At 55.3% G+C, this 27,178-nt stretch overlaps 1 protein-coding gene across 7 annotated transcripts in view; it reads right to left on the bottom strand.

Moving 5' to 3' along the window:
• The window catches only part of GPRC5C (G protein-coupled receptor class C group 5 member C), a 37,087-nt gene extending 16,234 nt beyond the window's left edge, over positions 1-20,853 (bottom strand). For 2 of the 7 annotated variants that reach the window (XR_005783806.1, XR_005783807.1), the window contains exons 1-4: positions 14,109-14,439; positions 7,387-8,469; positions 4,441-4,535; positions 1,794-1,943 (exon numbers count right to left, since the gene is read on the bottom strand). Coding sequence is in view for 5 of the 7 variants with exons in the window: in XM_040452295.1 (XP_040308229.1) it covers positions 1,236-1,244; positions 1,794-1,943; positions 4,441-4,535; positions 7,387-8,469; positions 14,109-14,376 (1,605 nt within the window). In the remaining 2 variants the exon portion in view is untranslated. Of the gene's footprint in view, positions 1-707; positions 1,245-1,348; positions 1,944-4,440; positions 4,536-7,386; positions 8,470-14,108; positions 14,440-14,489; positions 15,289-20,727 lie in introns of those variants that run through there. The other 5 variants (XM_040452295.1, XM_040452297.1, XM_040452296.1 and 2 more) reach the window with 5 other exon arrangements.
• Between the last annotated feature and the right edge of the window lie 6,325 nt (positions 20,854-27,178).

Here is a 27,178-nt window from a genome sequence, read left to right as displayed (position 1 = left end):
GGGAGAAGTTTGTTTTTCTTCCGGCAACCTTTCTCTCCCTTCCAATAGAGACATTTGTTTTTTCCCTGCAACCGGTGTCAGAAAATAGCTTCTGACCAGCTGGGGAGAAACATTCCCAAGCTTGGGAGGGGCGGGTTTGGCAGCCCCTTTGCAAAGCCCTGAGCCGGTGTTCAAGGGTCAAAGCACTGCGCTCATCCAGGCCCCGGCCACTGGGGCCCCACTGGCCATCCCAGGGTAGGCCTAGGAAGATGGGCCTCAAAGACAACCTGGCCGGTCTTGGGGTGGCCACTTCTAGAGGCTGTGTGGCCTCTCTGGCTCAGTCTGTTTACCTGTGAGAGGGCCCAGGACCGCGAAACCCCTAACTTGCCTCTAAGGCCCTGTCCAACCCTACAATGGCATGATTCTGGGATGCTGACTCCACAAAGAGGACAGAATACTGTCCTGTCCATCTTTCAGGACAGCTACGAGGTTTAAAATGACCTGATGTGGGGGCGCCTGGGTGGCTCAGTCGGTTAAGCGTCCGACTTCGGCTCAGGTCAAGATCTCGCGGTTCGTGGGTTCGAGCCCCCCATCGGGCTCTGTGCTGACAGCTCGGAGCCTGGAGCCTGCTTGGGATTCTGTGTCTCCCTCCCTTTCTCCCCCTCCCCAGCTCGCGCTCTGTCTCTCTCTGTCTCTCAAAAATGAATGAACGCTAAAAAACATTTTTCTTTAAATAAAAAATAAAATTAGCTGATGTGGAAAGGCGGTGTTTACAGTAAAGGACTGAGCAAGTGAACGTGTTAATAACTGCCCAGGGATGAAACCAACCAGAACCGGCCGACCCTTTCCACCTTTGGAAACCCACTTTGTAAACAAGTCCCAGTGCACAGTGTGCTCTAATGGCACGGGGCGGTGATTCTCCACCTCGTCCCCTAAAGGACCTTGACGGCCATTGCCCCGAAGAGGGTCTGAAGTCGGCCTAGCTTCCCTTACCCACACCTTACCCACAGAGCTGCCTGATGGCGGGCCCCTGCCTTCCCTGCTCTGGCCTCACGTATGGCAGGTGGAGGGGGTCCCGGAGGAAAACTGCCTGATTTCAGGTAAACCCAGATGCTGGACTAGACCCCACACAGGAGCTGGGCCCCGAATTCGTTCTAATTGCACGCGACAGGGTTACCCAGGCTCAGCTGCAGACTCCTTCCCTGGGTACAGGCGTCAGCTACTTGCTTGCATGGAAGGAAACATCGGCAGCAGCTTCACACGAACTGCATTTGGAGGGAGAAAGAGGAACCACCCACAGCCCGTAAAGGAGGAGGCCCATTCGGTGACCAAGAGCCCAGGTCAGAAACGACATTCCCAGAGGAAGGGCTAATAAAGCAAAAATGTGTTTATTAGGCACCCTTGCTCCTCACAGAGGAGCAAGACCCAGGACAGACGCTCCTGAGAAACCTCTCGAGGTTGCAGGAATCTCTTGGAAGATTCCAGAAAGTGTTGGCACTGACTGGCCACCACCCCCAAGAAGAACACTATCTGGCTGGAGCATGAAGCTAAGGTGAGCTTCTCAACTCCACAAACACCGAGGAGTCGGGGGGGGAGTGGGGGGCCCTGGGACACCCCCCCTGCACCCGCCCAAACACTGGCAGACAGGGAGGGCTTTCCTGGCTCTGGGGCACAGTCGCCTGGAGCCACTGAGGGGTCAGGGAAGTAGGAGAGCAGTGGGCTCTTCTCCGGGGCCAGGTCCCCGCAGGGCCCTCCCCAAATCTGCCTGCCTTCTGGCCGCCGACTCAGTCCCACACGTAGGGGTTTCTAAAGACCTGGGAGTTCTTGCCGTCTTTCGGCGATGTGGCTGCCTGGTGGCTCTGGGCCGCATACATGTCTTCGGCCCTCAGGGTGGAATTGGCACTGCCCATCACCTGGCTGTTGGCGGTGGCTCGTGGGAGGATGACGTCGTAAGCTCCTTCAGACTGGAAGGAAGGACAGGAGGTCTCACAGCCAGGTTCCGCCAGGGCGGACGCACAAACACTCTGCTTCCTGCGGGGCCGTGCCTGCCAGCTGCCCCCTCCCTGCTCCCCCCACCACCTCCCCCAGCAGTGTCCCCACTTCTGGAAGCGGAGGGGCTGGCCTCTGACCTCAAGCCTCACCCTGCAGAGCTCCAGGCCTCTAGACACAGAGGAGGCGCCTGTCACCTCAGACGGTCCTGGGGCTTCACTATTCTCCGAAGGACCCTTTGCTCAAGCCCCCTCCCTCCTGCTCCCAATGCCTTAGGGAAATCCTGAGGCCCAGTGGAGGGTGAACCACATACTGAGTGCAACTGCCTGCCTGGTAACGCTCCCAGGCGCCCCGTCTCCCCAGACTCTTCCCGGAGGCCTCCAAATGGCACTACACCGCCCGGCAGTCTCACAGCTGCTGTCTGCCTGGCCGAGGACGGCCTTCGGTTAGCCCACGTTTCTCATCTTGAAGCCTGGGCCGGCTAGTCAGATGTGGAGACTTAAAACACAAATTCTCGGGGCGCCTGGGAGGCTCAGTCGGTGAAAGCATCTGACTCTGGGTTTCAGCTCAGATCAGGATCTTCAGGATCTCTGGATTCGTGAATTCAAGGCCCACATCGGGCTCTGCACTGTTGGCACAGAGCCTGCTTGGGATTCTCTCCCTCTCTCTGCACCTCCCACATCTCTCTTTCTTTCTCAAAATAAACTGAAGAACAAAAAAGCAAAACAACAAAAACAAACACACACACACGCACACACACACACACACACACACACACACCAAATTCTCTGCCCGGAATCTGGCTAGAGCTGTGATGGCCCTATTCCTGTGGGGGGGAGACAACTGTTGGGTGAGAAGGGCCCAGAGGCACCCGGCCCAGCTCTCACCCTGGAGGGAAGGTGAACTCCTGGCTCCACCTGCCTTATCGCTACAGAAAGACCCGCCACGAAACCCCTGTCACTTCAGGGTCCCAAGCCGCCTTCTGTCTCATCAGACCCGGCTGGTCCTTCCACTCGTTTGCACCCAGGTTCGGGCCCTGGGTGCTCCTCCCACTGGTTTGCAACCCCCAGCTGCCCTAGGGGGATATCTAGCTCCAGGGACATCTAGATGGGTGGTTCTCCAACCTGGGTGTGCAACAGAATCACCTGGGCAGTTTAAGCCACAGCCGACACCTAGTCAGGATCCAACCCAGTGGTGGCCTGGTAAATGTTTACCTGGGGTGAGGAGGGAGGGAACCTTCCACTGATTTCTGTGGGCGGGTACTCCCCATGTGGCAGATTCCAAGTTATCAAGATGATACCACTGAAGAGATGCTAACCACCAGCCCCATCCAGTTTGCATTTATAGCAAGTTCCCCGGTGATGGTAATGCTGGGGGTGGGGGGGGGGTGGGGGTTGAGGAATCTGGAGACCACGTTTTGAGAATCACCACATCAGAGAAAATATCCCTGTCCGTCCAGATCCTACCCCCAACTCAGGGAAGCAGGACTCAGGTGCACAGGTGAGTGAAGGGTGGCAAGGTTGGGGCATCCGCTGAAGGAAGGATCCAGGGGTGGGGGAGAGGGAGGGGTTCCACAGCCTCGGAGGCTGTAACCAGCAGACTCGGTGTCCTTCAGAGACTCCCTGCCCCTCCCAGCGCCCGGCTGCATGTTCAGCTTCGGGAGTAGGAAGGGTCTGGGACTGTAAGTTTCGGATGCTCACTGCACCCTGCCCCCCACCCCAGGGGCTCACGGCAGGGAAGGGGGGCGGGATGAGAACACCACCCCACTGACCTCCCTCGTTTCCGGTTCCCAGCATCCTGCCAAGGCGGGTCACTGACCTCTCCCCACAGTGACTGCCAGCCCGGGAGAAGGAACATATATGGAGTGAGTGAGAATCTAAACCCCTGTCTTCCTGTTCCCACCCCCCACTGGCTAATGGAGCATCTGGTTTCCAGAACCCACTGTTGGGGGGTGGGGGGGTGAGGTTGAGAGCTGCCTCCTCCTGCCTGTGGGGGGAAGGGAGCCTGGGCCCTCTTGGGACAGCTGTGGTTGAGGAGTTAATACTAACCTGGATCTGCTTTGGGGTCCTCTGTGCCTTTGGGGGCACCAAAGAATGACACCTACCTACCTACCTGGCTGAGACCTTCCTCTGTCCTTCCCTAAGCTGCTTAGGGTAAAGCTGGCACCTCCACCAGCTCAAAGAGGGCCTATTCTGCATTCTCCACAGCAAGGGACCTCAGTCACCGCGCGACGCTCCATGACACGGGGCAGGTCCCACTGCGGTGAAGCTGAGGGCGGTGTACACAACTCCGGAAAAAGGGCATCAGGAGCCCCGCTTGGTTCCCTGAGCCTGATGCATCAGAGGGAGAAGCCAGCCTTCTCCATCCATACCCCACCCCACCCTGCGCTGGCCACACAGCCTCTGCACCTGCCCGCTCAGGCTGGGCTCCATGACCCCAGCAGGGTCACAGAGACCCTGGGACCCCACTCACCGGGCCTTTGTGCATCAGGGCCATCTCGGTGGGCTGGTACACACTGGTCAGCAGCTGCCCGTTGTACCCGCTGTATGGGGACACCGGTCTCTTAGCTGCAAAGAAACACAGGAGCCGTTTGGAGGCTGGACTCTCAGGCAGGGCTCCCCAAGGGGAGCACACAGAGGGAAGAGGGGGGTCTCACCTGCCCAGGGATGACATCGAACCCAGGGGGGAAGCCTGGCCGGGGTTGGCCAGCTTGGAGGTGAGGCTGCAGGTGTGGGGGCCCCTCAAGAGCCCAGCATGCCTCTGTCGGGAAGCAAGGCAAGCAGGATGTTGCCTGCCTTCCCCCTCAGGCTTCCCTGCCGCCGTGTGAGGACCGCCCCCTCCCCCCACTTGAGCAAAGAAAACTGCTCTTGTCAGCAACCTCCACATCCCCATCCGCCCTGCGGGGCCAGAGGCCAAGAGGGGCACATGGGCCTTCGTTCGGCCGCCTTCCAAGATGGCCAGGCTCCAGCGCTGGCCTCTATCACTGAAGGCCAGCTGCTAGACACTAGGGTAGGCACAGCAGAGACCCCACAGCCTGAGACTCCTCACGTCGTCACAAAGCAGAACTGGATGCTGACCCTCCAGGACCCCACGGCCCAGAGCCCCACCAGGAGGACTGAGTGTACCTCCTGTCCTGTGGCACGCTGGCAAGTTTCCAGAATGATTTTCAGTTCCAGGAATACCTCCCCGGGCCTCGGCCGGCTGGCATCCTGATCTGTTCTCCCCTGCTGGGGTTCCCAGGGTGTCGGAGGAAAGCTGCTGACCAACCCCTGGGGCCCGAGAGCAGGCTGTGCCTCAAGGAGAGGCGGGCGGCTGTCTGTCTCCTGCAGACTGATGGCCCGCGGCTCTGAGGGACCACAACTATACAGGGCTGGCTTCCTAAGTGCTGGGCCGGCTCCATTGATTTTTCCATTTAGAAAAAAAAAAAAAAAAAAGAAAGAAAGAAAAAGAAAAACCCTCACAGCCCCAGAAGTGTTTGCCTTGAGAGGACAAAGGCTGAGTACTGCTCGGGCCTCCAGGCCAGGCAGCAGAGGTGAGCAGGGAAGGTCCTGCCCAAGTGTGCACACAAGCCCCGCCCCCCCCCCACCGGCCTCCCAATTGCCCCCTGCCCTATCCCCCTCCCCCGCAAAGCACTCAATCGGTCCTGCTCGGGTATGTGCACCTGTGCCCGGGGCCACCCCAGTGGGCAGATCAAAGATCAAGTGCCAGGCAGGACAAGGATCACTCCTTTCCCCCAGATCGAGATTATGGGCATCTCAGTTTGTAAAGGCGCAGGGAGTTCTGATTCTAGAGCATTCCCTGCCTCTGGCTCGCACCTCTAGCAGAGACCCCAGAGCTGGTGACTGACAGTCAGGCATTAAAGCCTTAAGCCCCCAAACATCTTAATCAGCCCAGTCTGGGCTTGGGGGTCAGGGCTCTGTACCTCCAGTTCCTGGTCATGTCGGGTGAAGGGGCTGTAGCCAGCTGGCTAAGAAATCACGCGAGACCGCACGCCACAGGACACATCAGGAAAGGCGCGGCTCGTGGCACACAGTAGGTGCTCAGTAAAGGCTAGACCAACAAATGCCAGAGAAATACTCTTCCCTTGGGAAACTGGGAACTCAACTGGCCAAGGGTCCCAGAGAATCATCCCCCACCCCACCCCCACTGCCTGCTTCTCCAGCTACTCCCAGAGGGGGCTTGGCACAGGCTGCAGAAACCTCACCCACCCCTGCCTCTTCCAATTCCAGAACCCCCTCAGCCCGACCCCTCCAAGGCTGTATGGCTGGCCGGCACCCCTAGTGCTGGGCTCCAACAGGACAGCCCCATCCCATTAACAAAGAGCCGTGACAGGAGCTTGGGGACAAGCCAGCTGGATAGCGGGTGCTGCTTAGATTGGTACGTGGCACAGAGCTTTTATTAAAATGAACAGAATCCTGGGGTGCCTGGGTGGTGGCTCAAGCAGTTAAGCGTCCGACTCCTGAGTTTGGCGCAGGTCATGATCTCACGATTTGTGAGTTCCAGCCCTGCGTCCGGCTCGATGATGTCAGCTTGGAGTCTGCTTGGGTTTCTCTCTCTTTCTCAGCCCCTCCCCTGCTGGATATCTCTCTCTTTCTCTCTCTCTCAAAATAAATAAACATTAAAAAAAAAAGAAGAGGGGCATCTGGGTGGCTCAGTCAGTTGAGCAGCCGACTTCAGTTCAGGTCATGATCTCGCGGTCCGTGAGTTCGAGACCCGCATCAGGCTCTGTGTTGACAGCTCAGAGCCTGGAGCCTGCTTCAGATTCTGTGTCTCCCTCTGTCTCTGCCCCTCCCCTGCTCACGCGCTCTCTCTCTCTCCCTCTCTCAAAAATAAATAAAGATTAAAAAAAAAAGAAGAAGAAAATCTTAGCTGGGAAGACTTTTAACAGAAACCAAGACTGTGAATGTATACCTAAGAGAAAAACAAGTCCTGGAAGGGTACTAACAATAGTAAATTAATGGCAATACACACAGCTAATAGCTAATACTTCTAGAGTACTTTCCTAGTGCCGAGCGCATGCATGAATTTACTCCTCGCAAGAATCCTATTTAACAGGAACCATTATCAGCCCCGTTTTGCAAGTGGGGAAACTGAGGCCTGTGGAGGTACACGATCAGTGGTGATCGTTCTAAAGACGGAACAGGAAAGAATGGAGTAGAACTGGGAAGACAGCTGGGTGGGGGAGGGGAGTTTTATCCGTGGTGTTTGCAATTTTAGAGTGAAAATACATTCATGAACTACAGGAGTACAGGAAAAAAAAAAAAAAACTTTTCAAATCTGGAATTCAGGGAGTTTCAGGCAGGAAATTACAGATAAACCCAAGCACCTTCCATTCTGCCCAGGAGACCGGCCCCGTGTCCTGCCACAAACAGTGCAGAAGGAAAGACGGGCAGGCGGGGAGGGGATTCCTCCACTTACCTGAGGCTGGCTCGTCCATGGAAAAGGCCTTGTTCTCCACAAACATGCTCTGGGCCTTCTGTTCCCTCAGGATGGTCTCGTAGCCTACGCCCCGGGTCGGGTACATGTCCCCCTGGTAGCTTTGCTCTGGGCTGGCCTTGGTCACCTGGGAGACCTCAGGGATGATGTAGAAGAGGACAAAGGCCCAGGCATTGGCGGCAAGAGCAATGGCCAGCGTGGGATCGTCCCAGGTGGGACTGTTGTGCTGCTTGTTGCCGTAAGTGTACATGACAATCCACACCACCCAGACGGCGATGGAGGTGGCCGTGGTGAGCAGCACGAAAACCCCGTGCTTGCGCCAGCGCTTGAAGCGGCCACACAGGGCTGGCCAGGCCCCCGTGAAGGCGCACAGCAGCAACAGCATGACGTAGATGAGCGCCATGACAAAGTCCACGTTGGCGATGGCACACGGGGAGGCCGTGGTCCAGGCAGCGCTGCCGTTGCCCGGAGGGCCGCCCTCGCCGCCGCCCCGGACCAGCGTGATAATCAGCCACTCGGTGTTGATGATGACCTCCACGAGGGTCAGCAGCAGGGCCACGGTGAAGATCACCCAGCCCCGGGGCCCATGGTTCTTCCGGGCCAGGAAGTTGAGGGCAAAGACGTGAGCCACCAGGCAGGAGAAGCAGATGGCGAACAGTACTCCAAAGAGGAACCGGCGAGAGGCACAGGTGGAGAAGTCCGGCTTCACCACGCAGGCAAAGACGAGGCAGAAGAGGCCCAGGGTCCCCAGCAGAAAGAATACCTGGGTCCCCAGGAGGCTCCGCTTCTTGGTGTCCTGCACAAAGGGGAGGCTGGCCACAAGGATGATGGTGAGGACAAATGTGGTAACAACGCCCGCCCCAGCCACTGCCTCCAAGACAATGCCCCAAGCCCCAGAGCGGTCACACAGGTTGTAGTACAGGGGGTTGAGGTCCGGGCTGCAGCCGGGTGGCACATGATTCTGGGCCTGGGCCCCTGAGCATAGGAAGAGGGGCAGCCCCAGGCATGTCAGCAAGGCTTTGGGGATGGCCATCCTGGCTCCCAGGCCAGGCTCCAGCCGGGTCCCTAGAGACAGAGCAAGAAAAGGTAAAATCAGTCCTCCGTGGCCGGCCAGATTCGGACACACAGGTCTCTTGCTTTCCCCTCTCCTGAACCAGGGCAGCCAGTGCAATCTGATGACGAGACTGTCCCCTGAGCTTCAGAATCCTTCTTGACACAGAACTCCCGGGAGGCATATCGACTGACCAGAGAGGCAAGTGAGATGAAGCCCATTTGTCATCTCTGTCCCTCGTCATGGAGAAGGAGGAAAGTGTCACTGAATTTTCAGGTTCCCTGTTCCCTTAGCCTATCCAGCATCCGGATATTCCCTGAGCTCTGGTAGCTGGTGTGAGGGTTTGTGAGCAAGTCAAAACCAAGCATACCACCCACTTAGCAGTTTGTCTCTGCCCTGAGACTCCCAGAGTTCAACAGGCCCGACGCCGTGCCCCTCAACTCTGCCCCTGTGACGCCCACGTCCATGGCCAATCTGCCACGCACTCATTCACGCAACGCGTACTTAACGAGCACCCGTGACAGGGTGCAGCCTGCGGCCAGAAAAGATGAAGAAGACAGTTCCCTTGGATTCCTCCCTGTCACCTCCCTTTTCTGCCCTTCATCTGCCCACTTTTCAGGCAAGCTCTCCTCTTCAGAATCCAAACTTCTTTGTCTAGCTCAGTTGCTGGAGTCAAGGATAAAATAAACGAATTTCTCAGCTAGGGACTTAATGACTTCATGCAAAAATCCTCCTATGAGGCATTAACATTTTAAAAGCAAGAACCAGACAAGGGCAATGCAAGAACTCATCTATCATGGAAGACTTTAAGGCGCAGTAGCTAGAAGGCAAAAAAGAGATCTTTCATTCATACCAGGAAGGTAACTGATTACTCTACGTACTCCGCATCGGACCAGTCCCAACAGCGGCTCTACCAAGTGCTAAGCAGCAAAGAAAATGAAACCCCCGCTCTCAAGAACAGCTGATGTTCCCTGTGTGAAGTGGAGGTCAAGAACGTGGCAGGTTCTTGAGAAATGAAACATCCAATCAGTGAGCTGTCCAAAGAGAGACTTTACATTTACCTGGAGAACAGAGAATCTAAATGTTCTAAAAAGCCAAGTTCAAGGGCCTGGGTGGCTTGGTCAGTTAAGCCTCTGACTCTTGATTTCAGCTCAGGTCATGATCTCGCGGTCCGTGGGATCGAGCCCCGCATCAGACTCCACACTGACACCGCTGAGCCTGCTTGGGATTCTCTCTCTCTCCCTCTCTCTCTCAAAATAAATAAACTTAAAAAAAAAAAAGCCAAGTTCAAAAATACTATGAAACGTAGGTACTGCACATCATATCACCCGTTATGTTCGAGTAACTAGTTGTAACCCTGCCTCTTCCTCTCTCACTTCTGGGGTCCTATAGAACCCTCCAGAAAGACAGCAACCAAGCTTTCCTGGGCTGACAATGACTGATGACTGCTAGTGACTCGTGGGGGAATGGCATGATCCACCTCTTCCCACTTCCTTTCTTCCTCCTTTGGGGGTGGTTGATACCTACCCCCGTATGTTTTCACCATCCCTGGTTAACCTGACCTCTCTTTTATTTATTTATTTATTTATTTATTTATTTATTTATTTAGAGAGTGGGCGAGCGAGCAGGGAAGGGTCAGAGAGAGCAGGAGAGAGAATATCCAAGCCGGCTGTGCACTGTCAGCAGAGTCCAACGTGGGGTTCGATCCCATGAACCATGAGACCATGACCCGAGCCAAAACCAAGAGTCAGATGCTTAACCAACTGAGCAGCCAGGTGCCCCCCCCCCCGACCCCGTTACCCAATTTCTAACAGGTGAACAAAAGTCCTGTATCCCAGTCAGTAGAAACGTCGTCTCTCCATAATTGAGAAGTGGAAGAGTATTGTTACTGGATCAGGGAAAATAAGAAACTCATGGATAAAGTGAAATTGACATAATAAAAGTGCATCTATTTTCCAAGTCCTTTAATACATATCCTACAAGCCCCTTGAAAATACCGTCGATATCTCGACCTTCTGAGCTACTTCATTTTTCAGTTAAACTTGCTATTTCCTTCCCCCAGATACCACCTATCGTTAACTCTTCATAAACTAACATCTTTACTGCGTTCCTAAAAAACTGCAGGGTCACAGAGCTCAGTTTCTCTTAACTTGTAACGCAAAAGCACCGTGCCTTCCCCTGCATCGACATTTAAATAAGCTTTTGTAGGAGACTTTGTGCAATCGTAAATCAATAACGCATAAACCATATTTACAAGTGCCGGAAAGAAAGAGCAGAGGATTCATGGGTAAGGAGGAACAGTGAACCACTCCAGGGGATATAATTTGCAGATTACATGCTATGGGTTCCTAAGCATTTAACCCCATCTTGGGCGTTTGGGGCTCACAGCAAAGCAGCCAGAACTTGTGGTAAAGTTGGAGATGTGGAAGTGAGCCCTGAGAAAAGCCACTCCGATTTGGCCCCCAGGTATTTGCACATCTTCAAGCACTTCTCCCCCCTCCACCACCTTGCGCTGGTCCCCATTTAGAACAGGTAGGTGATTATTCCAAATCAGAAAATATTTACTGTGCATCTGAGGGGGGAGGGGCCAGGGGAGGGAAGGGGAACAAAGCCCAAGCTCTGGAAACTACGAAGATGAACAAATACAGTCCCTGACTTGATGGTTTTTAAAATCCAGTATGAGAGATAAGGTATGAGAAAATATGAGCCATAAGAAGGTGTGAGAAAATAAGTGCCCCACAACAGAATTTGCCTCTGGGGAGAAAAAGGTGTGCCACAAGGCACAGAGGAGGAAGCCTTGCACTGAGGGGTCAGAAAAGACAGAATGGAGAAGATCTTTCAACAGTGTTTTATTCAGTATTTAATCAACTTCAAGTATGAACTGAATTTGTAAAGGGAGACTGCAGGTGGCTAGCGACAGACTAGAACTGCTACAGGGAAGGAGTTTGGGGCATTTTTCTGAAGGCAATGAGGAGCCACGGAAGGTTGTTTTTTTGCACCAAGGAGGCATAACCAGGGCTGTGCTTTACAATTTCAAGCCGGCAAAAAGCACAGGCAATCGATTTGTTGAGGACACGTTCACCCCTGTTGAAAGATCAAGGCCAAAGGTAACAAGCCATAATGGACAGGTCTGGGAGATCGTTTCCAAAATAACATCTAAGGACTGGTTGGAGGTGAGGGGAAAGGATACCAATTCGCTACAAGTTCATATCTGATAACAGCCATATCATTACAAAAAAAACCCCAAGCCCGGTCCCATTTAGCTCTGCAACCCCTCTGTCACTTATTCTTCTGGGTCCATCTTGCTTTTGGAGTACATGCCTTTACCCTGATGGCATCCAGTAGCCTCCTAGCTTCTCAGCACTGCCAGTGTGGGAACTTCCAAAGAAGGAAACAGGAACTGGTTTCCTCTCCTCCTCCCCATCCTGGGGCCAAACTGCCCAGGTGCCCTGAAACTTACCAGCCCCAGATGAAACAAACCATTCCCACCCTGATACAATCCATTTCTCTGATTCCCCTGGAAATTCAAGGGTGAGGGTAGACACAGGAATACAGCAACTCAGGCCTAGGGCAGCGATCCCTGGAAGCCAGCAGATTTAGAGCAGGAAGCTCAAAAGAGTTCAGCACTGGTCCTTTGACCTCCAGGAGTGCAGATTCAACCAGTCAACCCATGCCATCTTTTAGATGGTGGAGAAGGGGGAAGGACTTTTTAGAAATGGCCCCAGCTCTGCCTAGAGACTCTCCCTCCACCGGGTCCCTGAGCCCTGCACTTCCCGGCTGTCTTCTGAGACTTGATGGTTAAAATTCTGTGTGTATGTCTCCCCTACGAGGCTGGAAGGTTTGGGAGGGCACTGGACAAGACCTGTTTATCTTAGCCTCCTTGCAACACCTGGCGCTGTGCCTTGAACACAGGAGGCATTTAAAAAACATTCGCTGAACAGACTCGGTGCCCATTTCTCCCCTGCCTTCTTCATTCTGGAGTCACATCTCCTTGCTTCAAGATTCTCAGTGGGACCAAGGACGGGAGGGGGAGGGGGACTTCTTTCTGCCCCATGAGTTTCTCCTACACCACCGCTGCGGCATAGCCCAGTCTCAGATTATTTTCTGGACAAAGGGGCCCTTTTGCTTCACCTCCCTGGAATCAGTCATACAAATATTTTTAATCACCTCTGAAATCGGCCTTTCCCCAGCTGAGCTACTCAGCCCCCAGCTCTGGTCTGAGTCAGCCCAATCCAGTTCCAGAATCCCCTTCCTCCCTCTTTCCCTCTCCAGGGGGAAGCAGAGAGGCCTCCAAGGCACCGGTGGGTTCAGAGGCCCAGCTGGCCCTGACTGGCTTGATCAGAGGCGGTCAGGCCCTCTCACCTTTCTGGAACAGCCCCTTCCTCACCCCCTACCATTCACATCAGAATCTGAGAACCCGTAGGGCCTGGGAGACCATCCTGAAGAGGGCACCATGGGCTTCTCACTGCCCCGGTCTGAATCTCCTAGGCTCAAGGATACAGAGTAAGATAAAGACACACAGCCAGTGGTTACATTTAAGGATGCCATGACCTTTGATAGTCCCCTCAAAGGCACCTAAGCTCACCCAGGGATACTACAGAACATCCACCTAACTCCCCCTCCCCGCCTGCCAGCACTGAGAAGACCAGCAGGAGAAACGCTAGGACCTACCTACAGTGCTCCCACCTCCTTCCCTTCTCCCCACTCCCCTCCCCCCCTTTCTGGAGTCCGGTACTTAGGTACTTAGGCCATATCATCTTACTCAGGTCCAGGGGTCTCCAGGTTGGGGAGGGAGGGGCTTCTGGGAATCTCATCCTTGACTCCCCATCAAGTGGGCCTTTGGGACAAAATTTCCTGAGTATTCTGAAACGTGGAAGTCTTCAATCCAAGGGTCTGCTCTGGAATGCCACTCTGGAATGTGCCCTACTTCCCAACATTCCCCCCCCCCCCAAACATAGAAAGACACAAGGTGGGGACCTCCAGAAGCACAAAACCCTATTGTGACACATTCTGGTCCCTGTGCTTTAGGATCAAGATCGCGACCTTTGAGATGACTGGCTTCTCCGGGGTGTAGAACTGTTGGCGGGTGGATGGAGGGGCGCTACCCAACCCCTGCGGCTGCAAAAGGCCCTGGAAAAGCCATGGGGGTGGGGAGTGGAGCGGGGATCTAGAAGCCAAGCTGACAGTAGAGGCTCTTTGATGGTCTGATTGCAAACTTCCTACAGGAAGATTCGGAGAATTTCCCTCCCCGCTTCCTGGGGTCTACACCGGCGCTCCCCCGGCCTTCGGAACAGAATGAGCAGGGACCCAGCCTCTCTCACCGACTCCCTCTGGCCCCAGAAACCTGCCCTCCCCATCCACGGGCACCGGAGAGGGCGCCGGCCCATAAGTCACTGCTGACGGTGGACTCACGCAGAGAGGCGGCCGGAGTGGAGGGGGCACCCATTGTGGGGTTCGGGACAGCGCCGGGCTTCCCCCCACCCCCGTCCCCCAGCCGGCTCCGGTTTGGAAAGTTTCTGCGACCGAGCGGAGTTGGCGCTGTCCTCCGCCCCCGGTCCTCCGCCCTCGGGCTTCTGCCCGCACCCACCGCCAGCCAACCAGCCCGACCCAGGCGGCGGAGGGGAGGGCGGAGCGGGAAGGCAGGAGTCCTTACCTGGGACGCACCGCCCGCCCGACTCTGCCACCTCCGGCGCCAAGCCGGGCGCGGGCGGGGGGAGAGGGACTCGGCGTGGGGCGCGGAGCCAGGCGCAGTCCTGGCCTGGGGTGGCGGGGCCCGGGCGGGGGGCTCGGGGCTCGGGGCGCAGGGCCTGCCTCTCCCCGGGACCTGGGCTGAGCTGGCCGCGCTCGGTGTCTCCTTCTAGCGCTGGCCTCCCCCCGCACTCGGTTCCTTTCTCCGGGCGAGGGTGGGCTGGCGCCGGCATCACCGTGACATCACCTCCATTCAAGCGCTTATCGGGCGGCAGCAGCGCTCCAGGTATGTGCAATCCGTTTGCACAGCAACAAAGCCCGTCCGGCCCTCCCCCAGCCGACTCACCTCCAGGCTCCCGCGAGGCGCACTTTCCGGCCGAGGAGGGAGCACCGAGTTTCTGGCGGAGCTGGAATGAGTGTTGTTGCTGTTTACTGCCACGCCCCCGCCCGCGGGAGCGCGCACTCACGCGCACTCACTTTCCGGGCTCGGCTCTCCCTCCGGAAAGCGGTTTGGGGGGCAGCCCAGCACACCTCGCAGGCGGGCTCTCCCGGCCCGCATGTCCCAGCGCGCACACACGGCCAGGCGCGGGGGCCACCTCGGTGCGTCTCCCCTAGCCTCCGTCACCTTCGTCCTGGCTCGCCCGAGAGGCACACGCGCCGGGCACAGCGCGCTGCTCGCGGCTGGAGCGAGGCGCACACTCAGACACAAAGTCCGTCTTTGTCACGCCTTCTGCGCCCCCTCCCCTCCCCGAGCTTGAACACGTGGACACACCACACACCCACTGTCCGCCTCCTCCACGCGCGGCCCTTCCCCGGCCCCGGGGTCACCAAATGTGCGTGGGAGGGCCAACCGCGAGCGTCCCTGCTGCGTGGGCCGGGCCCAGGTCCACTCGGGACAGTGAGCAAACGTCGCCCTGGGCCCGACTCCCCTGCGCCAGGATTTCCTGCGATCGCCCCAGACTCAGTCCAACTCTGAGCGCGCGCTCCCCTCCCCGCGTCCCCGTTCCCTGTTCCGACTTGTCCTAATTAGCCTTCACGGTCGTGTTCCCCGAGGTACAGTGTTTAACCCGGCCCCCGCGGTCCCTGCGCTCCGGGACACATCGGCCCTGACTCCGAGTCCACCCCTCGGGACTTTTCCACGAGTTCAAATACCCTCCGCCCCTCTCCGCGCCCCACCCCCCACTCCCTGCGTCGGGGTGGATCGGCGGGTTGCCACCCTTTCCCCCCCGGCCCCAGGAATCAGCCGAAAGGGAACTGCAGAAATGGGGAAGCGAAGCCAGTCTGGGACGTCCCTGGCCCAGTAAACAAGAGGAGATTTTCCGGCCGCCTTCCCCTGGGGCTGCGGGCTCCGCGGGCGCCCAGAGGGGCCTAGTTAGCCGGCACGGAAGGCCCGGAGGGGCCGCGGCGCACCGGGAAGGGAGAGGTTGTTGGGCCTGGCTAGGGCCCAGGGGACGCGGAGGGAGGGCAGGGCGCCGGGTCTCCGGGGTGCTGTTCTCGTGACGCCGAGTTGCCTGGGGGATCGCCAGCAGCGCGCGGTCGGAGCCAGCCGGTGGCGGGGCGGGCGGCGGGGTGTGTTTGCACAGCCTGGAGCGCCCGGGAGGAGGGGTAGCGGGGGGAGGGGAGGCGGCGGGTGTCCGGCGGTGGCCAGGTTGGGGGGGGGGGGAAGGGCGCGGGGAAAGGTGAGGGGGTACCTCCGGGGCTGTTTGGGTGCCTCAATCTACGACCAGCAGGAGTCAAACTCCATGAATCACCGGGAGCTGCCCGAGCGATAAACCTCAGGCCTGCCCCTCCCCTCGCGCACCGGCTTTTCCGACTCCAGGAGGGAATGTTTGCTTAGCGGCCGGGGCTGGCGGTGGGGCCCTGGTTTTCTAGAACCTGCCTCCGTCCCTGTGCCTTGCCCTCGCTTGCAGGTCTGGGGAGTGTGGTGATCACTGAATTGTTTCCGTTCCTTTTAAATATTAAGAGGAAGAGCGCGTTCGGCTGCACAGTTGTACCCTACTCCGTGTCTCCCTCCCGTGACTCCACCCCTGCCCCACGTCTCCCCGACCCTCCAGTGTCTGAGGGCGAGCCCAGAGTGACCCAGCAAGTTCTTCTGGCCTCTGACCAGTAGCTTTCATTAACAGGACAGCTAATGCCCAAATCAGTTTGCTGGGAGGGTTGCTCATTAGCATATGTGAAAAGCCAATTCTGAGCGCGAGTCGGGGGGCGGGGCTGGGGAAATGGGCTGGAAGCCGGTGAGCTGTGGCTCCAACCCAACATCTCAGTTTGCTTTCAAGCTTCTGGAACTCCTTCCGGGACGGAGGCTTCTCCCAAGAGGCAAGTCTACCCCCACCTCATTCCCTGCCCAGGCAGGGGTAAGGTTGGGGTATGGGGTGCCTGGTCACCCGATGGGAGTTTGGGAAGAGGCCTGCCAGCCTTGAGCAGTGGATAGCCGTGGAAAAGTAGCGCAGTTTTCTGAGAGCGGTTTGCTGGGTCCCTTTTCACCCCATCTCACTCTGGAACAGGATCTGCCTTCAAAACAAGGCAAGGCCCTTGGGGCAGATGACCTGGCCCTTTCAGCCTCTAGGATCCCTGGGGCCCTCAGCTTGAGTCCCTGGAGCAGGGCCTAGCTGGATGTGGGGTGGCTAGATGGGAGGTCCAGATCTTGAGTACCGCCGGCACTGCCCACCCCATGAGTCACGTGGTCGGGGGTGGGTGCTTCTGGACAGGACCAGCCAGCATTAGCTAGAAGGGAAGTTTTGCTTTCCAAGACTCCAGGTACAGGGTCCTCTGCACCCCACCCCCCATATGCCCTTCACCCAGTTTAATGACCCACAGGCATCTAAGCCTTTATGAACTCCTGGTTTTCACCAAAAAATAACACTTTGGGAAGCCGTCCCTGGTGGATACTGCCCACCCGCTGTTCAAAGAGATCCGGGATTGAGGGATTGTGGGGGAGTGTCTAGCTCCCCGCCTCCCCTAATACAGTGCTTGAGTTCCTGCTGGGCCATCAGAACCACTTTTATCCATGGCGGCAATTGTCTGAGGGACTGACAAGGCCCGGGGGTCAGAAGCAGCTTTGCCACCTGCCAGCTGTGTGACCTGGGCAAGTCACCATATCTCCCTGGCACCCTGCCTGCACTTTCCTCTCCATGGGCATGATAACCCCTCCCCCACATCTCGCTGTAACATCCAGATGAAGCCCAATCTAGAATGTTCCTCGCACAGCCTGCCTCTCACAGGTGTCCAGAGGTCAGCCTCTCCTTTCCTGATGCACCCCCTCTGAACCTTAGTCCTGTCAGCTAAGAGGGCCCAAACTCTTCTAGAAGCTGCATCTCTGACCTTTCAATTCTGTTTTACGGTTATCAGAATAACCTTATGCTCTGGGCCTTCACCTCTGCTTTTCCTTCTTCCTCCAACATCCTGTCCTTCCTGTGACCAAAATTTTTACAAAATCAACCCTGCCTCAAAGCTCAGCTCCAGGCTCCCTCTGTGAAGCTTTCTTCACCTTCCCCAGAAAGAACCTTGGGCCTTGCCCCTTTACGCACAGCCCATCATGCATCGTTGATGTATCATGACCTTAGTGTACCTTCATCAAGCTTGTTAACCGTTGTCCACCCGCCCCCTCCCCACCCCCCCACTAGACTGTGCCTTTCACAAGAGGGAGGCATGTCTCACTCATCTTGGGTCCCCAGGGTCTGGCCCAGAGTCTGTCACGTGGTGGTGGCTCCATTGTTTCAAGGTCAGGACAGTAGCAGCACGAGTTGAGATGCAGCCCCTGGAGGGTGGTTCCCTGCAGACCTTCCCCTCACAGCAGGGGCCTTGCAAACAGTGTGCACCTTCCCTGCCCAGAGCCGGAGGCCTTGGGAAGCAGGCAAGCCCCAGTGCCTTCTGGAAAAGTCCGTCTCCCCCCAACCCCCGCCCCGGGGCCAGCAATGCCCTACATTCCATGTCCTGGCTTGGGGCACCGGGTGGTCAGGGGAGGCTAGAGGTCAGCTGTGCTTCCTAGAGAGACCCGCTTGCACGGGTAGCACGAGTCCTGGATGCAGCTTCAGCTGGCGGAATCACTTTCAGCAGTCATTCCTCCTCCCCGTCCCTGGGGGTTGAGTGCCCTTGGTCTTGTGGCCTGGCCCCAGTGAAGCGAGAACGGTTTCTCACTGAGCTGGGGGTGGGGTTCTTGGATCCCTGACAGGTAGGGACCTGGATTCTTGTGCCAGGCGGCTGGGTGCCCCACAGCTGGCTGATAAACAGATTGTGCGTTTGACTTCTCCTTGCTCCCAGGCTCCATATTAACTGGTTACTGCCCAGGCTACTCTGTCTGGCCAAGTCTCCTTTTCTCTTAGGCTTATAGGAACGGTGCTTGAAATAGTAGGTGCCCCCTGGGTTTGTTTGTTTGTTTGTTTGTTTTTAAGGACCCAGGCACCAAGGTAGCACCTTAAGAAGTAGGAAGCCAGGGTCCTGGGAGCAGGCAAGTTAAACACTAATTCACCACAACTGGCTGCCCATGGATGATCCCTCTGGAATTGTACCCGGAAGTGGGCTTTGGGCAGAGCCTGCTGGAATGTCACCTGACGCCAGGCCCATCCACATTGGCCACAAATCTGCTTCTGCCAACCGCCACCCCCCCCGCCCCTTCCAGCCATGGCTCAGTGGCCACTAACCAACTCCCAGTGGAGAAGAGAACTGGATTTTCTGAGTGCCCAGGTCTGGACAGTAGCTGTCAACAGGCAGTAACTCCAGGAACCAGGGTCAGAGCAGAAGGCCCAAGGATTCAGGCCCCTCAGCCCACTAATCCCTTCCGAAACCAAAAAAGAAACGTAGACGCAGTGCCCCATCTAGCTCCCTCTTACCTTCAGGAAGGGTCTCCCGCCCCCCACATCTGAGAACATTTCAGGGACAGGATATCCTTCACCTACTAGCAGCTAAATGGCCCCAAACTGGTGACCTCACTTGCAGCCTTCCTACCACTCCCCAACACCTCCAGTCACCCTGCAAACCCCTGTCCTTTGGGGGACATTCCCTGCCTTCATCCCGGCACTCTGCTGACACCTTCCCTGGTTCCCACTGCCTTGAAGTGAAAGACTAAACTTGCTCGCTCGCTCGGCATCCAAGGCCTCGGCAACCTGCACTCAACCCAGACGCCAGCCTTATCCCCTTCCTTTCCCCCACAGGAAATGGCCACTCCGGCCTGAGAGGTCAGCTCCCAAGTCCGGTCAGCTCCGGACTTGCCTTCCTGTGGCTTTACTCAGGCTGCCCCCCATTCTCTGTCCGGGATGCCCCCTCTGGGTCTCTCTGAACCAGTCCCCCTTCAAAGTCCTGTGCTCCTCGCAGAATGTTTTGCTGGTGACCCCACCCCATGGCTCCCCTAGAGCTCCCCATCGAACTTGAATTTGCTAATCTGGCACTGCTCTGCGTTGTTCATTATATCTTCTGCATAAACATCTTGCCTCTCTAACCCTCGATAGGCGTGATGGGGAATGGCTTCTGATTTCATTCAAAGCTCCAGGATAGTGCTTTATACACACAATTCAAAAAGGCAGTAAATATCAGCAGAATATTGGATTGACTGGCCAGCAACTCAGTGAGGCTGCCTTCTTGAAGAGAGAGGTCAGGCTCAGGGTCTAGCCTTGGCCTTGCCGCTGTTGTGAACCATGTACTCAGATCCCCGCCTCCCTCTGGGCCAGAAATCCAGGCCAGGAAGTTCAGAGAAAAGCTAGGTGGTCTGATATCGCAGTGCTCGTAATTGCTTGCTCCTGTAGAACACTGTACCACTTTTAAGTGTCTTCTCTCTATAATTTGATCCTTACAGCTTGATGAGTTCAATAGAGCCGATATCATTACCCCCATTTTACAGATTTAAAGACTGAGGCCAAACCCTGGATTAAAACCCATTTGTTGGAACGCCACTGGATTGCCCGTCTCCGGGCCATGCTGCAGAGCGCCTTTGTCACCTCTCATACGGCTCTTCCCTCTTCTGCCTTGGTAATGAACGCATCTTACAAGTAGAAGCTCTTTGAAGGAAAGATGGGTATCTGACCCATCTCTGTTCCCTTGGTGCCTTGCCCATAGTAGAGCTGCAATAAATCTTTGGGAGGGAATAAATAGATGAAGGATCTGGACGGGCCTGCACAGGAGAAGGACACTGGCCACAGAGCACCTGGCATCGAGCGCACGGCCAGCCTCTTCTCAGCTACCCTTTCTTCTCGGGACAGTCCCTTCGCTTCAGAAGCCAGCCTCATGGCAATGCTGTGCCGAGCAGTTGCCTGGCCTATGTATGGCAGGGCCACGTGTCTCCCTCTTGAGGCCTTTCTTCCTTCTCCGACCCTGTTCTCCGGGTGGCTGCTGGCCCCTACAGTCAGTCACATCCCCTCTGCACACAGGGCAGCCTGCCTTCGGAGCCACTCAGCCCTTCACCAGCCCCCGCCAGCCACCAACACAATTCATTCAATGGCATTCAAAAGACCCAGTCGCAGCCCCCAAACCCCCGCCGATTCCCCACCACCCGCCTGGGATTTGAGGGCACCCTGACTCTCGAACTCAGCCAGGACCCGGAGGTGAGGGAGAAAGCCAGGGTGCCACGGGAGCGTCACACACGCCGCACTCACCACGGATGGCGCTCCAGCCAAGCTGGCTTCTGGGCAGCGTCCAGTCCCCGCTGATCTGCCCCGCGCTGCTGGGGCCTTGACTCTGTCTCCCTTGCCGGAAGCCCCGCTGCGGTGCGGCCGGAGGCTGCCGGGAACCCAGCCCGGCTATTCTGGGAGTGTGATGGGGCTCCGGGCCGCCTGGCAGCAGCTGAAATTTCAGCCCCTTTGGTTTCCACACTGTTCTCCTCCCCTCTGATGATAAGGCAGAGTTCGGTCATTATGCCAAGTTCAGAACCACTGATGGTGCATTTGAGGGTCTTAAGAGCAGCTGTGGTTGTGCTAAAGTGGGACCTGGCCATAGACCGCCGTACTCCAGCCCGCTGATGCAACAGCCCGTGTTTTCGCGATCAGTCATCCAGACCGTGGCCCTGCTTGTTCACTTTTACAACCGGCCTCATACCCACCCTGCCGCATCAGCCCCCTGCTCGGGCTTTCGGACGCAGTCCGTCCCGATGAAAACCAGTCGTGGAATCCCTCCGAGATTCCTGTTCCCTTCCTTTTTTCTTTTCTTTGAAAATCAACACTGCGGGATTTGATTCTGCAATGTAAGCAAAAAAGTATGAAGAGTGAGTTTGGGTGACAGAAGGTTAGAGTCATAATCAAACCCAGTTACAACAAAGTTAAGCCCCCTGTGATTAACCTGTGTCTCGATAGCTCCTGTAGAAGCCCCCGGAGACGATGGGGCCGGCTTTATTATCCTCTTGTGGAAACTGGAGGCCAGGATGGGAACACAGCCCACCCAAGGTCACGTGGTGAGGGACAGAAGGCTTATGTGTGGCATTAGGGAATCTACTCCTGAAATCATTGTTGCATGATATGCCAACTAATTTGAATGTAAATTTAAAAAAATTAAAATTCAAAAAGCATAAATAAAAAAATTAACAAACTTATTAACAGCAGATTTCTGGGTCCCACTCTGGATATCGAACCTAAGTCTCTAAGCCAAGAAGCCTAAGAGTGGTTGTCCAAGGTGCACACCCCCGCAAGTGCACGCTGACCTTAAGAACCAGTGAGGCAAGGTTAAACCGAGAATTATTCAAGTCAGCTATGAGGAAAGGAAGGTGAAATACAGGCAAAACACAGAAGGCCTGCATGCTCCGTGAAGGATCGGGTTCACTGCTGCTGGGGAATGAGGGACTTAGGAGGATGAACTTGGAAGGAGCGGGTGTGGGGGGGGTGATAGGGAAGCACAGATCAGATCCCCAGGGAAAGTGTTCCAGGAAACAAGCACCTTGTGGTTTTCTCTATTCTTCCCCACACCCACCCTTGGCCCTTCCTGTGTTAAAGGCAAGATTAAGGGTCAGAAAGTTACTATGGCTGAGGCGGGGGGGGGGCCTGGGTGGCTCAGTCGATTAAGCATCCGACTCTTGGTTTTGGCTCAGGTCATGATCTTGGGGTTCTTGGGTTCGAGCTGTGCTGACAGCATGGAACCTGCTTGGGATTTCTCTCTCCCTCTCTCTGCCCCTCTCCTCTCTCTCTCTCTCTCTCTCTCAATAAATAATAAATAAATAATAAATAAACTTAAAATAAATAATAAATAAACTTAAAAAAAAAAAAGGAAGTTACTATGAGGCTTTGCCTCCTTTGTCTTGCCCTCCTGCCCTTTCCCCTAATATTTTCCAGCCCTGTCTGAAGTCATTCCAATGAGGGTGACGTTCCTCAGTGTTTAAGGCTCATTCTGATTCTCTTTTAACTGGTACTCCAGACGATGGTTGTGCTAATAAAGTTTAAGAGCCACCAAAATACAAATCTATCTTTTTTTTTTTTCAGTTTATTTATTTTTGAGAGAAAGAGAGAGACAGAGTGCGAGCAGGGAAGGGGCGGAGAGAGAGGGAGACACAGAATCCAAAGCAGACTGCAGGCTCTGAGCTGTCAGCACAGAGCCCAACGCGGGGCTCGAACTCATGAACTGCGAGATTGTGACCTGAGCCGAAGTCGGACACTTAACCAACGGAGCCACCCAGGCGCCCCGCCAATAAGATTCTTAACACGGGCAATTTTTAAAAGGGCACTTTTGGTCCCTGTTAGGACCATCCAACATGCACAGAATGAACGGTGGTCAAGGGACTTAACCGACTGAGTCATCCAGGCGCCCCAAAATGCAAATCTATCTTGAATACAAGCACACATTCACTGGAGGGTAATGTGACGAGAAGGACTGGGGGCCGAGAGGCGGGCGCCACCGAGGGCATGTGGTCACACAACGGTCTGGTTAAGTGGACGCATCCCTGGGAACTGGGTCTCGATGGAGAGACAAGCAGCGAGAGTGCAGGGCATGGGGTCCCCAGTGGGGGCAGCGCTACAGTGAGGAGCTCCTCAGGTTGCTGGACTCTTGTCTGTTGGAAGGTGAGGATCCCCGAGGCGGGAAGGGGGCCCAATGTGAGCCAGCCCCCACAACAAGACCTCACAAACCCTTTTTCTGGAGCTGACCCCTTGTAGGTTTCCTCTTCCTGGAGGTCAATGGCAGCGATCATTGAGTCATTTTCTGTTGGTGTCTGGTCTTTCCCCTTCGCACCCAACCTTCTCTTTCTAGAAACGGTAAGGCTCCAGAGAAAAAGCAAATCAGCTGAAGAGCCTTTGGCTGCTCCCATGGGGCATTTGGGGTCACGATGAAGTAGGGGAGGGAAGAACGATTTTCCCTCTATCCTTCTAGGTCCTCTGCCAGGAACTCTGTGACCAAAGACACATTAATAAGAGGAAAACAAACATGTATACATGGGAAATGCGTAACTCCAAGAGGTGGCCTAGAATTCAGGCCTTAAATACTATCTTCAGCTAAAGGCCAAAGAAAGAAAGGCATGGGGGGAGGCCAGTGGTGGGGAGGTGACCAGGAAAAGGCAAGTAAATAGGAGTTAAGGTTTGTTATGCAGATTGTGCAGGTGTCTCTCCGGAGATAAGATTCCCGGGAATTTAGAGTCTAGTCTTTCTCTTCCCGGTACAGAGAGGGCGACACCCTTACAGATGGAGATTTCCTTTATAAATGTAAATTTTCCCTTACAAAAGGGTGACTCTGATAGTTTCCAGAGCTTCTCCAGGCTTCCGCTGTTTCTCAAAATTATCAGCTCAACATAATCCTTATGCCATAGGGGCGTATTTTGAGGCGGCCCGCTCTGCCACTCTTCAGTGACAGTTTGGGAAGAACCACACCCAGCAAGCTTCTCTGATGTTTTCCCAAGAGCTACACACCTGGCCGGTCATTAGCCACATGCACACCTGGAGGTTCTTTGCATCCAGTTTCCATAGGTGAACTTGCCCATTCAAAGGTACATTTCAAGCGCCGCTGGCTTTTTCATATTTCTGCCCCTTCTCCCCGTTGCTTCATTTGCCATTCATGGTGTCCTGCTGTCATTTGTGGGGTGGGAGCCACAGACGTAGAGAAAAAAGAAGAGTGAGTACTTGTTTTATGGCAGCTGGTGGCTCCTGAGCCTTCGCTGTCCAAGGTCACTTCGATCAGCTCGAATGAAAGCAGCCCGCATGGTGGACATTGATTCCCGACAGCTTTGTCTCTCTAATACCCTATTGCATTTCAAAAAGAGTTGTCCTGCCCTCTGGGCCATGGCCATGTCCCAACCCGGGCTGAAAGCAGTGGCTCATTCGCTGTCCTGGGACCTGCTCTGGCAATGAAGAGTGGTCCAGAAAAGGCCCCTCAGGGGGTGCCCGCCTGCCGCTACCTGGTCTCTCGTGCCCTTCCAGCACCCCTCCTGCAGGGACTGAGGGGTTCTCCCAGGGCCAATGCCAGAGCCACAGTCTGACCTGACTGTTTGTCCTCCACCCCCAGCACAATGTGTGTGGCCAGCTGGGGACAGTGCTTCATGGCGGCAATGGTCTGCTGCAGGGGAGGGGGTTGGAGAGCTTACAGACTCACCCAGGGTACACATTCGGTCACCCAGTTAAACCATGAGCGCTGTGCGAGGAGTCAAGAGACTGGGTTCAGACTCAACCTAACTTCTGGGTACCAGGTGGAGACATCTGTCCACCTGTCTCGGGCTGCTTCTCACCCATATGATAACAACAATGTTTACTATGTGCCAGGGACTGTTATAAGTTATGTATTAAGTCTTTTGAGCCTCCAACAGTCTCTAATACAGATTACAATGATGCCACCTGCTTGTAAATGAGGAAGCTCAGAGAGACTGATGTAGTCTGTTCAAGGCCAAGAGCTAGTAAACGATAGTTGACTCCAGAACGTGGCCTCTTAATTCCGACGCATACTGCCGCCGTTGGGATAGGAAAAAATGTATCGGCTATCCAGTGCTGTGTAACAAATTCCCACGCAGGAATCAAGAAGCCGATGGCGGTGTCTCGCTCAGAGTCTCTCATGAGGCTGCCACCAAAGGGTTGACCGGGGCTGCACTCATCAGGAGGCTGGACCGGGCTGGAGGATCCACTTCCATGATGGCGCCCTCACACATTGCTGGTTGTTGGCTGGACGTCTCAGTTCCTCTCCACGTAGACCTCTCTCCACAGGCTGTTTGAGTGGCTTCAGGACACGGTTGTAGGCTTTGCCCAGGGCGGTTACTCTAAGAGAAGGCAAAGCAGAAACTGAACTTAGCCATGGAAGGCACACACGGTCGTTTCCACAGTATCCTATTGGTTACACAGGTCTGTCCTCTTCCGCGTGGAAGAGAAATACACAAAGAAATAGATACCAAGTTGGTGGGGCCAGTGGAGCCATCTTGGAGGTTGGCTATCACAGATAGTGACAGAGAGCAGCTAACAGGGTGGTCGGGAGAATCAAGTCAGAGAATAGATGGAAGCATGCTGTAGGAGTTTGCTAAGGCTATTGTACCACAGACTGGGTGTCTTTAAACAAGAGAAATATATCCTCTCACCAGTCGGGAGGCCAGGGGTCCCGAATCAAGATATCCGCTGGGCCACATTCCCTTTGAAGACTCCAGGGAAGAATCTTTCTTTGTCTCTTCCAGCTCCTGGCGGCAATCTTGGGCTTAGAGTTTCCTCACTCCAATCTCTGTTTTGTTGTCACACGGTCTCTCCCAGTGTGTCTTTTTTCTTTCTTTCTTTCTTTGAGAGAGAGCATGTGCGTGGGCTGGGCAGGGGCAGGGAGAGAGGGGGACAGAGGATCTGAAGCAGGCTCTGTGCTGATGGCAGAGAGCCTGATGCGGGGCTCGAACTCACAAACTGTGAGACCATGACTTGAGCGAAGTTGGATGCTTAACTGACTGAGCCACCCAGGCGCCCTCCCAGTGTGTGTCTTTACATGGCCTCCTTATAAGGAGAGTAGTCACATTGGATTTAGGGCCCACCCTACTCCAGCAGGACCTTATCTTAACTCGATTACATCTGCAAAGACTCTAATTCCAAAGAAGGTCACATTCGCAGGTATGGGAATTGGGACATCAACACCTCTTCGGGCAGGTGAGGGGGTGCGATCCATCACACAACATGCCCTGTGTCATGTGTCATACCGTCAGTCCATATTGTCTTCAATCGCAGCAGAAATGGTGATAATGGGAGCTGAGTTCGACTGGCTCTCCTGCTGGAGGCCATTGTCATCGTGATGGCAGCCTTTATGTCACTTTGAAAGTCCTGGTGTCCTGGCCACTTTCCCAAGCCCAGGCTGCTGTCTCTCACTGGAACTTCCTCATTCTTCCCAGCGGATTCTGGATTCTAGCCACCGTATTTGTCTCTATCAGATTCTCTCTTGCACACGCCATGCCCCCGAGGCTGATTGTGTCCCACACCTTTTTCACCTGACTGCCCCAAACATCTCTGCGGCCCACGTCTCCCTCCCTGTTCCTGAAGCCACTGTTGCTCTAACGGTTGTTTCTTGGTGGAGTCCTGGGACCCGGCCAAGAAACACCATTCAGCCCCCTTGTTCCTGGCACCCACTGGCTCCTTGGCCAAGCCAGGCACCCGGCGATGTGTGTCAGGAAAATGGAGCTAGGAAGTGGTTTCGAGTCCCAGCTCTGCCTCCCGTGAGCTAGGTGACCTCCAGCAAGTCTCTCCTCCTCTTCCCACCACAGCCTCTGAATTTGCCAGGTGCATTCCAGTGAATCCTTACTGGATATTCCCAGCGTGCCAGGCACGGGGTACAAAGGCAACTGAATCACGGTCCCTGCCCCCAAGCATTTATAATTGAATCAGCAAGAATAATGCCAACCAGTCACCGAGATACAGCTTGATAGGAGTTACAGAAGTGCACGAGGTGCCATGGGAACAAAGACAAGGGAGGAAGGACTCCACGCCAGCCAGGAACCAGGGTGGGAGGGCATCCAGGAGAGAAGGAGCAGAGATAGGATTTAAGCTCAGTGCCCGGCTGAGCTGGATGGTCACAAAGGCAGAAGTCACAACAGCAGCTCTCACGCCCAGTTTGACCCACAGAAATGTTGTTTTAGCCACCGGATGCTTTAAATTTGAATTGATTACTATAATTTAAAAATCAGATTTTAGG

Source organism: Herpailurus yagouaroundi, unplaced genomic scaffold (genome assembly GCF_014898765.1).
Source record: "Herpailurus yagouaroundi ecotype Mexico unplaced genomic scaffold, PumYag 206, whole genome shotgun sequence".
NCBI lineage: Eukaryota > Metazoa > Chordata > Mammalia > Carnivora > Felidae > Herpailurus > Herpailurus yagouaroundi.
This window is presented reverse-complemented; position numbering and strand designations above follow the sequence as displayed.